The sequence below is a fragment of the Oncorhynchus keta genome, unplaced genomic scaffold (genome assembly GCF_023373465.1).
Source record: "Oncorhynchus keta strain PuntledgeMale-10-30-2019 unplaced genomic scaffold, Oket_V2 Un_contig_6160_pilon_pilon, whole genome shotgun sequence".
Taxonomy (NCBI): domain Eukaryota; kingdom Metazoa; phylum Chordata; class Actinopteri; order Salmoniformes; family Salmonidae; genus Oncorhynchus; species Oncorhynchus keta.
The window spans coordinates 10001-22500 of NW_026288708.1; the positions used below are offsets into that span (position 1 = coordinate 10001).

Here is a 12500-nt window from a genome sequence, read left to right on the forward strand (position 1 = left end):
GGTTTGGGACGCAGAGAGCGGAGAGTGTGTTCACACCCTGTACGGACATACCTCTACTGTACGCTGCATACACCTGCACGACAAACAGTGAGTTAACACACCTACACACACACACACACACACACACACACACACACACACACACACACACACACACACACACACCCTGTATGGACATACCTCTACTGTACGCTGTATACACCTGTATGACAAACAGTGAGTTAACACACCTACACACACACACACACACACCTACACACACACACACACACACACACACACACACACACACACACACACCTACACACACACACCCTGTATGGACATACACACTCTACTGTACGCTGCATACACCTGCACGATAAACAGTGAGTTAACACACCTACACACACACACACACACACCTACACACACACACACACACACACACACACACACACACACACCTACACACACACCCTGTATGGACATACCTCTACTGTACGCTGCATACACCTGCACGATAAACAGTGAGTTAACACACCTACACACACACACACACACACCTACACACACACACACACACACACACACCTACACACACACACCCTGTATGGACATACCTCTACTGTACGCTGCATACACCTGTATGACAAACAGTGAGTTAACACACCTACACACACACCTACACACACCTACACACACCTACACACCTACGCACACATACCTACGCACGCGCACGCACACACACACACACACACACACCTACGCACACCCAGACACTCCAACTCAATACCCCCAGGGTTGTGGCCCGGTAGCCGTGACGCTACGTTGCGTCTGTGGGACGTAGATTCTGGCGAGTGTCTCCACGTCCTGACGGGTCATGTGGCGGCAGTGCGGTGTGTCCAGTATGACGGCCGCAGGGTGGTCAGTGGAGGATACGACTTCATGGTGAAAGTCTGGGACCCGGAGACAGAGACCTGTCTACACACTCTGCAGGGACACACGAACAGAGTCTATTCACTACAGGTAGGAACACACACACACCCTGAGACAGACAGGTAGTGGTTACAACACACACACCCTGAAGGGACACACTAACAGAGTCTCCTACCCCTCCTCCTCCTCCTACCCCTCCTCCTCCTCCTACCCCTCCTCCTCCTCCCCCTCCTCCTCCTCCTACCCCTCCTCCTCCTCCCTACCCCTCCTCCTCCTACCCCCCCTCCTCCCCTCCTCCTCCTCCTCCCCTCCTCCTCCTCCTACCCCTCCTCCTACCCCTCCTCCTCCTCCTACCCTCCTCCTACCCCTCCTCCTCCTCCTACCCCTCCTCCTCCTCCTACCCCTCCTCCTCCTCCTACCCCTCCTCCTCCCTCCTACTCCTCCTACCCCTCCTCCTCCTCCTCCTACCCCTCCTCCTACCCCTCCTCCTCCCTCCTCCTACCCCTCCTCCTCCTCCTACCCCTCCTCCTCCTCCTACCCCTCCTCCTCCTCCTCCTACCCTCCTCCTCCTCCTACCCCTCCTCCTCCTCCTACCCCTCCTCCTACCCTCCTCCTCCTCCTCCTACCCCTCCTCCTCCTACCCCTCCTCCTCCTACCCCTCCTCCTCCTACCCCTCCTCCTCCTACCCCTCCTCCTCCTCCTACCCCTCCTCCTCCTCCCCCTCCTCCTCCTCCTCCTACCCCTCCTCCTCCTCCTCCTCCCACCCCTCCTCCTCCTCCCCTCCTCCTACCCCTCCTCCTCCTACCCTCCTCCTCCCCTTCCTCCTCCTACTACCCCTCCTCCTCCTACCCCTCCTCCTCCCTCCTCCTCCTACCCCTCCTCCTCCTCCTCCTCCTACCCCTCCTCCTCCTCCTCCTACCCCTCCTCCTCCTCCCCCTCCTCCTCCTACCCCTCCTCCTCCTACCCCTCCTCCTCCTACCCCTCCTCCTCCTACCCCTCCTCCTCCTACCCTCCTCCTCCTACCCCTCCTCCTCCTACCCCTCCTCCTCCTCCTACCCCTCCTCCTCCCTCCTACCCCTCCTCCTCCTCCTACCCCTCCTCCTCCTCCCTCCTCCTCCCTACCCCTCCTCCTCCTACCCCTCCTCCTACCCCTCCTCCTCCTACCCTCCTCCTCCTACCCCTCCTCCTCCCCCTCCTCCTCCTACCCCTCCTCCTACCCCTCCTCCTCCCCCTCCCTCCTACCCCTCCTCCTCCTCCTACCCCCTCCTCCTCCTACCCCTCCTCCTCTTCCTCCTCCTCCTACCCCTCCTCCTCCTACCCCTCCTCCTACCCCTCCTCCTCCTACCCCTCCTCCTCTCCTCCTCTCCTCCTCCTCCTCTCTTCCCCCCCCCTCTCCCCCCCCTCCTCTCCCCCCCTCCTCTCCCCCTCCTCCCCCTCCCCCAGTTTGACAGTACCTACGTGGTCAGTGGATCTCTGGACACCTCCATCAGGGTATGGGACGTAGTGACGGGAGGGTGTGTCCACACGCTGACCGGCCACCAATCACTGACCAGCGGTATGGAACTAAAGAACAACATCCTGGTGTCTGGCAACGCTGACTCTACTGTCAGGGTCTGGGATATACGGACAGGACAGTGTCTCCACACGCTGCAAGGTGAGGTTATACCCTCTACTGTCAGGGTCTGGGATATACGGACAGGACAGTGTCTCCACACGCTGCAAGGTGAGGTTATACCCTCTACTGTCAGGGTCTGGGATATACGGACAGGACAGTGTCTCCACACGCTGCAAGGTGAGGTTATACCCTCTACTGTCAGGGTCTGGGATATAGGGACAGGACAGTGTCTCCACACGCTGCAAGGTGAGGTTATACCCTCTACTGTCAGGGTCTGGGATATACGGACAGGACAGTGTCTCCACACGCTGCAAGGTGAGGTTATACCCTCTACTGTCAGGGTCTGGGATATACGGACAGGACAGTGTCTCCACACGCTGCAAGGTGAGGTTATACCCTCTACTGTCAGGGTCTGGGATATACGGACAGGACAGTGTCTCCACACGCTGCAAGGTGAGGTTATACCCTCTACTGTCAGGGTCTGGGATATACGGACAGGACAGTGTCTCCACACGCTGCAAGGTGAGGTTATACCCTCTACTGTCAGGGTCTGGGATATACGGACAGGACAGTGTCTCCACACGCTGCAAGGTGAGGTTATACCCTCTACTGTCAGGGTCTGGGATATACGGACAGGACAGTGTCTCCACACGCTGCAAGGTGAGGTTATACCCTCTACTGTCAGGGTCTGGGATATACGGACAGGACAGTGTCTCCACACGCTGCAAGGTGAGGTTATACCTCTACTGTCAGGGTCTGGGATATACGGACAGGACAGTGTCTCCACACGCTGCAAGGTGAGGTTATACCCTCTACTGTCAGGGTCTGGGATATACGGACAGGACAGTGTCTCCACACGCTGCAAGGTGAGGTTATACCCTCTACTGTCAGGGTCTGGGATATACGGACAGGACAGTGTCTCCACACGCTGCAAGGTGAGGTTATACCCTCTACTGTCAGGGTCTGGGATATACGGACAGGACAGTGTCTCCACACGCTGCAAGGTGAGGTTACACCCTCTACTGTCAGGGTCTGGGATATAGGGACAGGACAGTGTCTCCACACGCTGCAAGGTGAGGTTACACCCTCTACTGTCAGGGTCTGGGATATACGGACAGGACAGTGTCTCCACACGCTGCAAGGTGAGGTTACACCCTCTACTGTCAGGGTCTGGGATATACGGACAGGACAGTGTCTCCACACGCTGCAAGGTGAGGTTATACCCTCTACTGTCAGGGTCTGGGATATACGGACAGGACAGTGTCTCCACACGCTGCAAGGTGAGGTTACACCCTCTACTGGCAGGGTCTGGGATATACGGACAGGACAGTGTCTCCACACGCTGCAAGGTGAGGTTACACCCTCTACTGGCAGGGTCTGGGATATACGGACAGGACAGTGTCTCCACACGCTGCAAGGTGAGGTTATACCCTCTACTGTCAGGGTCTGGGATATACGGACAGGACAGTGTCTCCACACGCTGCAAGGTGAGGTTATACCCTCTACTGTCAGGGTCTGGGATATACGGACAGGACAGTGTCTCCACACGCTGCAAGGTGAGGTTATACCCTCTACTGTCAGGGTCTGGGATATACGGACAGGACAGTGTCTCCACACGCTGCAAGGTGAGGTTACACCTCTACTGTCAGGGTCTGGGATATACGGACAGGACAGTGTCTCCACACGCTGCAAGGTGAGGTTACACCCTCTACTGTCAGGGTCTGGGATATACGGACAGGACAGTGTCTCCACACGCTGCAAAGGTGAGGTTATACCCTCTACTGTCAGGGTCTGGGATATAGGGACAGGACAGTGTCTCCACACGCTGCAAGGTGAGGTTATACCCTCTACTGTCAGGGTCTGGGATATACGGACAGGACAGTGTCTCCACACGCTACAAGGTGAGGTTATACCCTCTACTGTCAGGGTCTGGGATATAGGGACAGGACAGTGTCTCCACACGCTACAAGGTGAGGTTATACCCTCTACTGTCAGGGTCTGGGATATAGGGACAGGACAGTGTCTCCACACGCTACAAGGTGAGGTTATACCCTCTACTGTCAGGGTCTGGGATATAGGGACAGGACAGTGTCTCCACACGCTGCAAGGTGAGGTTATACCCTCTACTGTCAGGGTCTGGGATATACGGACAGGACAGTGTCTCCACACGCTGCAAGGTGAGGTTATACCCTCTACTGTCAGGGTCTGGGATATACGGACAGGACAGTGTCTCCACACGCTGCAAGGTGAGGTTACACCTCTACTGTCAGGGTCTGGGATATAGGGACAGGACAGTGTCTCCACACGCTGCAAGGTGAGGTTACACCCTCTACTGTCAGGGTCTGGGATATACGGACAGGACAGTGTCTCCACACGCTGCAAGGTGAGGTTACACCTCTACTGTCAGGGTCTGGGATATAGGGACAGGACAGTGTCTCCACACGCTGCAAGGTGAGGTTACACCCTCTACTGTCAGGGTCTGGGATATAGGGACAGGACAGTGTCTCCACACGCTGCAAGGTGAGGTTATACCCTCTACTGTCAGGGTCTGGGATATACGGACAGGACAGTGTCTCCACACGCTGCAAGGTGAGGTTATACCTCTACTGTCAGGGTCTGGGATATACGGACAGGACAGTGTCTCCACACGCTGCAAGGTGAGGTTACACCTCTACTGTCAGGGTCTGGGATATACGGACAGGACAGTGTCTCCACACGCTGCAAGGTGAGGTTACACCCTCTACTGTCAGGGTCTGGGATATACGGACAGGACAGTGTCTCCACACGCTGCAAGGTGAGGTTATACCCTCTACTGTCAGGGTCTGGGATATAGGGACAGGACAGTGTCTCCACACGCTGCAAGGTGAGGTTATACCCTCTACTGTCAGGGTCTGGGATATACGGACAGGACAGTGTCTCCACACGCTGCAAGGTGAGGTTATACCCTCTACTGTCAGGGTCTGGGATATAGGGACAGGACAGTGTCTCCACACGCTACAAGGTGAGGTTATACCCTCTACTGTCAGGGTCTGGGATATAGGGACAGGACAGTGTCTCCACACGCTGCAAGGTGAGGTTATACCCTCTACTGTCAGGGTCTGGGATATACGGACAGGACAGTGTCTCCACACGCTGCAAGGTGAGGTTATACCCTCTACTGTCAGGGTCTGGGATATACGGACAGGACAGTGTCTCCACACGCTGCAAGGTGAGGTTACACCCTCTACTGTCAGGGTCTGGGATATACGGACAGGACAGTGTCTCCACACGCTGCAAGGTGAGGTTACACCCTCTACTGTCAGGGTCTGGGATATAGGGACAGGACAGTGTCTCCACACGCTGCAAGGTGAGGTTACACCCTCTACTGTCAGGGTCTGGGATATAGGGACAGGACAGTGTCTCCACACGCTGCAAGGTGAGGTTATACCCTCTACTGTCAGGGTCTGGGATATAGGGACAGGACAGTGTCTCCACACGCTGCAAGGTGAGGTTACACCCTCTACTGTCAGGGTCTGGGATATAGGGACAGGACAGTGTCTCCACACGCTGCAAGGTGAGGTTATACCCTCTACTGTCAGGGTCTGGGATATAGGGACAGGACAGTGTCTCCACACGCTGCAAGGCGAGGTTACACCCTCTACTGTCAGTCCTCTCTAGTCCATGTCTACAGGGGGTGTGTGTGTTTGTTTGCTTTAATGTCAGTAGGGGGTACTGAAGGTCAGTGTAAATCAGAAGGAGACGAGGGGGGTGTTCTCTGGGAGTGGGCGGAGGTGTTCTCTGGGAGTGGGCGGAGGTGTTCTCTGGGAGTGGGCGGAGGTGTTCTCTGGGGTGGGCGGAGGTGTTCTCTGGGAGTGGGCGGAGGTGTTCTCTGGGAGTGGGCGGAGGTGTTCTCTGGGAGTGGGCGGAGGTGTTCTCTGGGAGTGGGCGGAGGTGTTCTCTGGGAGTGGGCGGAGGTGTTCTCTGGTAGTGGGCGGAGGTGTGAGGTGTCCTCTGGGAGTGGGCGGAGGTGTCCTCTGGGAGTGGGCGGAGGTGTCCTCTGGGAGGGGGCGGGAGGTGTCCTCTGGGAGGGGCGGGGGTGTCCTCTGGGAGGGGGCGGGGGTGTTCTCTGGGAGGGGCGGGGGTGTGAGGTGTCCTCTGGGAGGGGCGGAGGTGTCCTCTGGGAGGGGCGGGGGTGTTCTCTGGGAGGGGGCGGGGTGTTCTCTGGGAGGGGGCGGGGGTGTTCTCTGGGAGGGGCGGGGTGGTTCTCTGGGAGGGGGCGGGAGGCGTTCTCTGGGAGGGGGCGGGAGGCGTTCTCTGGGAGGGGGCGGGAGGCGTTCTCTGGGAGGGGGCGGGAGGCGTTCTCTGGGAGGGGGCGTTCTCTGTTTGTATCAAGGTGAAGCCTCACAAGACACGTCCGTTATCTATCTTATTATTGATCAATTGATCTTTAAACAATTTGTTAGCTTTTAACTGTGTTTTAGTCACTTTTGGCCTCGTGGTGAAATCCCTGAGTGGTTTCCTTCCTCTTCGGCAACTGAGTCGGGAAGGACACCTGTATCTCTGTAGTGACTGGGTGTATTGATACATCATCCACAGTATAATGAATAACTTCAACCTGCTTTGTGAGGCTGTGGGAAACTTCTCTGGTCTGTGTTTGAAATTCCCTGCTCTACTGAGGGACCTTACAGATAATTGTATGTGTGGGGTAGAGAGATGAGGGACCTTAAAGATAATTGTATGTGAGGGGTAGAGAGATGAGGGACCTTAAAGATAATTGTACGTGTGGGGTACAGAGATGAGGGACCTTAAAGATAATTGTATGTGTGGGGTACAGAGATGAGGGACCTTACAGATAATTGTATGTGTGGGGTACAGAGATGAGGGACCTTACAGATAATTGTATGTGTGGGGTACAGAGATGAGGAGGTCATTAATAATCATGTTAAACACCATTATTGAACACAGTGAATCCATGCAACTTATTATGTGACTTGTTGAGCACATTTTTACTCCAGAACTTATTTTAGGTTTGTCATAACAAAAGGGATTGAATACTGATTGACTCGAGACATGTGTGGACCAGTGACACAACATCTCCATTTAATCCATTTTTAATTCAGGCTGTAAAACATCAAACTGTGGAGAAATGTGGGTGTGAATACTTCCTGAATGAACTGTATGTATCATATCTCTAGATGCACAGAAGAACCAATCAGCTCTAACCTGTCTACAGTTCTCCGATAACTAACTACCTCTCTCCCTGTCCCCCCCTCTCTCCCTGTCCCCCCCTCTCTCCCTGTCCCCCTCTCTCCCTGTCCCCCCTTCCCTGTCCCCCTCTCTCCTTGTCCCCCCTCTCTCCCTGTCCCCCCCTCTCTCCTCCCCTCTCTCCCTGCCCCCTCTCCCTGCCCCCTCTTCTCCCTGCCCCCCTCTCTCCCTGCCCCTCTCTCCCTGCCCCCTCTCCCTGTCCTCTCCCCGTCACCTGCCCCCCCTCCTCCTCTCTCCCCTCCTCCTCTCTCCTCCCTCCTCCTCTCCCCTGCCCCCTCCTCCCTGCTCCCCTCTCCCTGTCCTCTCCCGCCACCCTGCCCCCCTCCTCCTCTCTCCCCTCCTCCTCTCTCCCCCTCCTCCTCTCCCCCTCCCTCCTCTCCTCCTCTCTCCCTGCCCCCTCCTCCCTCCTCTCTCCCTGTCCCCCTCTCCCTGTCCCCCCTCTCTCCCTGTCCCCCTCTCTCCCTGTCCCCTCTCTCCCTGTCCCCCCCTCTCTCCCTGTCCCCTCTCCTGTCTCTCCCCCTCTCTCCCTGTCCCCCTCCTCTCCCTGTCCCCTCCCTCTCTCCCTGTCCCCCCTCTCCCTGTCCCCCTCTCTCCCTGTCCCCCCTCTCCTGTCCCCCTCTCCCTGCCCCCCCTCTCTCCCTGCCCCCCTCTCTCCCTGCCCCTCTCTCCCTGCCCCCCCTCTCTCCCTGCCCCCCTCTCTCCCTGCCCCCCTCTCCCTGCCCCCTCTCTCCCTGCCCCCCTCTCTCCCTGCCCCCCCTCTCCCTGTCCTCTCCCCGTCACCCTGCCCCCCCTCCTCCTCTCTCCCCCTCCTCCTCTCTCCCCCTCCTCCTCTCTCCCCCTCCTCTTCTCCCTGCCCCCTCTCCCTGTCCTCTCCCCGTCACCCTGCCCCCTCCTCCTCTCTCCCTCCTCCCCTCCTCCTCTCCTCCTCCTCCTCCCCTCCTCTCTCCCTGTCCCCCTCCTCTCTCCCTGCCCCCCTCTCCCTGTCCTCTCCCCTCTCTCCCTGTCCTCTCTCCTCTCTCCCTGTCCTCTCCCCGTCACCCTGCCCCCCTCCTCCTCTCTCCCCCTCCTCTCTCTCTCCCCTCCTCCTCTCTCCCTGTCCCCCTCCTCTCTCCCTGTCCCCCTCCTCTCCAGGTCCCCATAAGCACCAGTCAGCAGTGACCTGTCTCCAGTTCTCTCGCTCCCTGGTGGTCTCTTCATCAGATGACGGGACAGTGAAGCTGTGGAGCCTGGCGACGGGGGAGTGGATCAGAGACCTGGTGGCTCTGCAGAGTGGAGGATCAGGGGGAGTGGTGTGGAGGATCAGGTAATGAAATGAGACCCACAGGGGGAGAGGGTCAGAGACCTGGTGGCTCTGCAGAGTGGAGGATCAGGGGGAGTGGTGTGGAGGATCAGGTAATGAAATGAGACCCACAGGGGGGAGTGGTGTGGAGGATCAGGGGGAGTGGTGTGGAGGATCAGGTAATGAAATGAGACCCACGGGGGGAGTGGTGTGGAGGATCAGGGGGAGTGGTGTGGAGGATCAGGTAATGAAATGAGACCCACGGGGGGAGAGGGTCAGAGACCTGGTGACTGCAGAGTGGAGGATTTAGGAGATACTGCTGCCTGTAGGGCTAGATTATTGAAGAGATGCTGCTGCCTGTAGGGCTAGATTATTGAAGAGATGCTGCTACCTGTAGGGCTAGATTATTAAAGAGATGCTGCTACCTGTAGGGCTAGATTATTGAAGAGATGCTGCTACCTGTAGGGCTAGATTATTAAAGAGATTATTGAGGAGATGCTGCTGCCTGTAGGGCTAGATTATTGAAGAGATGCTGCTGCCTGTAGGGCTAGATTATTGAAGAGATGCTGCTGCCTGTAGGGCTAGATTATTAAAGAGATGCTGCTGCCTGTAGGGCTAGATTATTGAAGAGATGCTGCTGCCTGTAGGGCTAGATTATTGAAGAGATGCTGCTGCCTGTAGGGCTAGATTATTAAAGAGATGCTGCTGCCTGTAGGGCTAGATTATTGAAGAGATGCTGCTGCCTGTAGGGCTAGATTATTGAAGAGATGCTGCTGCCTGTAGGGCTAGATTATTAAAGAGATGCTGCTGCCTGTAGGGCTAGATTATATAGAGATGCTGCTGCCCGTAGGGCTAGATTATTGAGGAGATGCTGCTGCCTATAGGGCTAGATTATTGAAGAGATGCTGCTACCTGTAGGGCTAGATTATTAAAGAGATTATTGAGGAGATGCTGCTGCCTGTAGGGCTAGATTATTGAAGAGATGCTGCTGCCTGTAGGGCTAGATTATTGAAGAGATGCTGCTGCCTGTGGGGCTAGATTATTGAAGAGATGCTGCTGCCTGTGGGGCTAGATTATTGAAGAGATGCTGCTGCCTGTGGGGCTAGATTATTGAAGAGATGCTGCTACCTGTAGGGCTAGATTATTAAAGAGATTATTGAGGAGATGCTGCTGCCTGTAGGGCTAGATTATTGAAGAGATGCTGCTGCCTGTAGGGCTAGATTATTGAAGAGATGCTGCTACCTGTAGGGCTAGATTATTGAAGAGATGCTGCTACCTGTAGGGCTAGATTATTGAAGAGATGCTGCTGCCTGTAGGGCTAGATTATTGAAGAGATGCTGCTGCCTGTAGGGCTAGATTATTAAAGAGATGCTGCTACCTGTAGGGCTAGATTATTGAAGAGATGCTGCTGCCTGTAGGGCTAGATTATTGAAGAGATGCTGCTACCTGTAGGGCTAGATTATTGAAGAGATGCTGCTACCTGTAGGGCTACATTATTGAAGAGATGCTGCTGCCTGTAGGGCTAGATTGCCAGACTGGTAACCCTCCTCTCTCTCTCCTCTCTCCAGGGCATCTAACACCAGACTGATAACCCTCTCCTCTCTCTCCTCTCTCCAGGGCATCTAACACCAGACTGGTAACCCTCCTCTCTCTCCTCTCTCCAGGGCATCTAACACCAGACTGGTAACCCTCCTCTCTCTCCTCTCTCCAGGGCATCTAACACCAGACTGATAACCCTCCTCTCTCTGCTCTCTCCAGGGCATCTAACACCAGACTGGTAACCCTCCTCTCTCTCCTCTCTCCAGGGCATCTAACACCAGACTGATAACCCTCCTCTCTCTCCTCTCTCCAGGGCTTCTAACACCAGACTGATAACCCTCTCCTCTCTCTCCTCTCTCCAGGGCATCTAACACCAGACTGATAACCCTCCTCTCTCTCCTCTCTCCAGGGCATCTAACACCAGACTGGTAACCCTCCTCTCTCTCTCTCCAGGGCATCTAACACCAGACTGGTAACCCTCCTCTCTCCTCTCTCCAGGGCATCTAACACCAGACTGATAACCCTCTCCTCTCTCCTCTCTCCAGGGCATCTAACACCAGACTGATAACCCTCCTCTCTCTCCTCTCTCCAGGGCATCTAACACCAGACTGGTAACCCTCCTCTCTCTCCTCTCTCCAGGGCATCTAACACCAGACTGATAACCCTCCTCTCTCTCCTCTCTCCAGGGCATCTAACACCAGACTGATAACCCTCCTCTCTCTCCTCTCTCCAGGGCATCTAACACCAGACTGGTAACCCTCCTCTCTCTCCTCTCTCCAGGGCATCTAACACCAGACTGATAACCCTCCTCTCTCTCCTCTCTCCAGGGCATCTAACACCAGACTGATAACCCTCCTCTCTCTCCTCTCTCCAGGGCATCTAACACCAGACTGGTAACCCTCCTCTCTCTCCTCTCTCCAGGGCATCTAACACCAGACTGGTAACCCTCCTCTCTCTCCTCTCTCCAGGGCATCTAACACCAGACTGGTAACCCTCCTCTCTCTCCTCTCTCCAGGGCATCTAACACCAGACTGATAACCCTCCCTCTCTCTCCTCTCTCCAGGGCATCTAACACCAGACTGATAACCCTCCTCTCTCTCCTCTCTCCAGGGCATCTAACACCAGACTGATAACCCTCCTCTCTCTCCTCTCTCCAGGGCATCTAACACCAGACTGATAACCCTCCTCTCTCTCCTCTCTCCAGGGCATCTAACACCAGACTGATAACCCTCCTCTCTCTCTCTCCTCTCTCCAGGGCATCTAACACCAGACTGGTAACCCTCCTCTCTCTCCTCTCTCCTCTCTCCAGGGCATCTAACACCAGACTGGTAACCCTCCTCTCTCTCCTCTCTCCAGGGCATCTAACACCAGACTGATAACCCTCCTCTCTCTCCTCTCTCCAGGGCATCTAACACCAGACTGATAACCCTCCTCTCTCTCCTCTCTCAAGGGCATCTAACACCAGACTGGTAACCCTCCTTCTCCTCTCTCCAGGGCTTCTAACACCAGACTGGTAACCCTCCTCTCTCCTCTCTCCAGGGCATCTAACACCAGACTGGTAACCCTCCTCTCTCTCTCCTCTCTCCTCTCTCCAGGGCATCTAACACCAGACTGGTAACCCTCCCTCTCTCCTCTCTCCTCTCTCCAGGGCATCTAACACCAGACTGGTAACCCTCCTCTCTCTCCTCTCTCCAGGGCATCTAACACCAGACTGGTAACCCTCCTCTCTCTCCTCTCCTCTCTCCAGGGCATCTAACACCAGACTGGTAACCCTCCCTCTCTCCTCTCTCCAGGGCATCTAACACCAGACTGGTAACCCTCCTCTCTCTCCTCTCCAGAGCATCTAACACCAGACTGGTAACCCTCCTCTCTCTCCTCTCTCCTCTCTCCAGGGCATCTAACACC

At 55.8% G+C, this 12500-nt stretch overlaps 2 protein-coding genes across 2 annotated transcripts in view; both read left to right on the top strand.

The window, feature by feature from the left end:
* The window catches only part of LOC127925723 (F-box/WD repeat-containing protein 7-like), a gene marked incomplete at its 5' end in the record, with an annotated part of 6564 nt that extends 6347 nt beyond the window's left edge, over nucleotides 1-217 (top strand). The window contains one exon of the mRNA XM_052510822.1: nucleotides 1-217. This exon is cut by the window's left edge and continues 95 nt beyond it. Coding sequence (XP_052366782.1) covers nucleotides 1-91 — 91 coding nt within the window.
* Nucleotides 218-628: 411 nt separating this feature from the next.
* Nucleotides 629-12500, top strand: part of LOC127925719 (F-box/WD repeat-containing protein 7-like) — an 18558-nt gene continuing 6686 nt past the window's right edge. Inside the window, exons 1-4 of the mRNA XM_052510807.1 lie at nucleotides 629-638; nucleotides 782-1008; nucleotides 2362-2572; nucleotides 8909-9080. Coding sequence (XP_052366767.1) covers nucleotides 629-638; nucleotides 782-1008; nucleotides 2362-2572; nucleotides 8909-9080 — 620 coding nt within the window. The remainder of the gene's footprint in view (nucleotides 639-781; nucleotides 1009-2361; nucleotides 2573-8908; nucleotides 9081-12500) is intronic.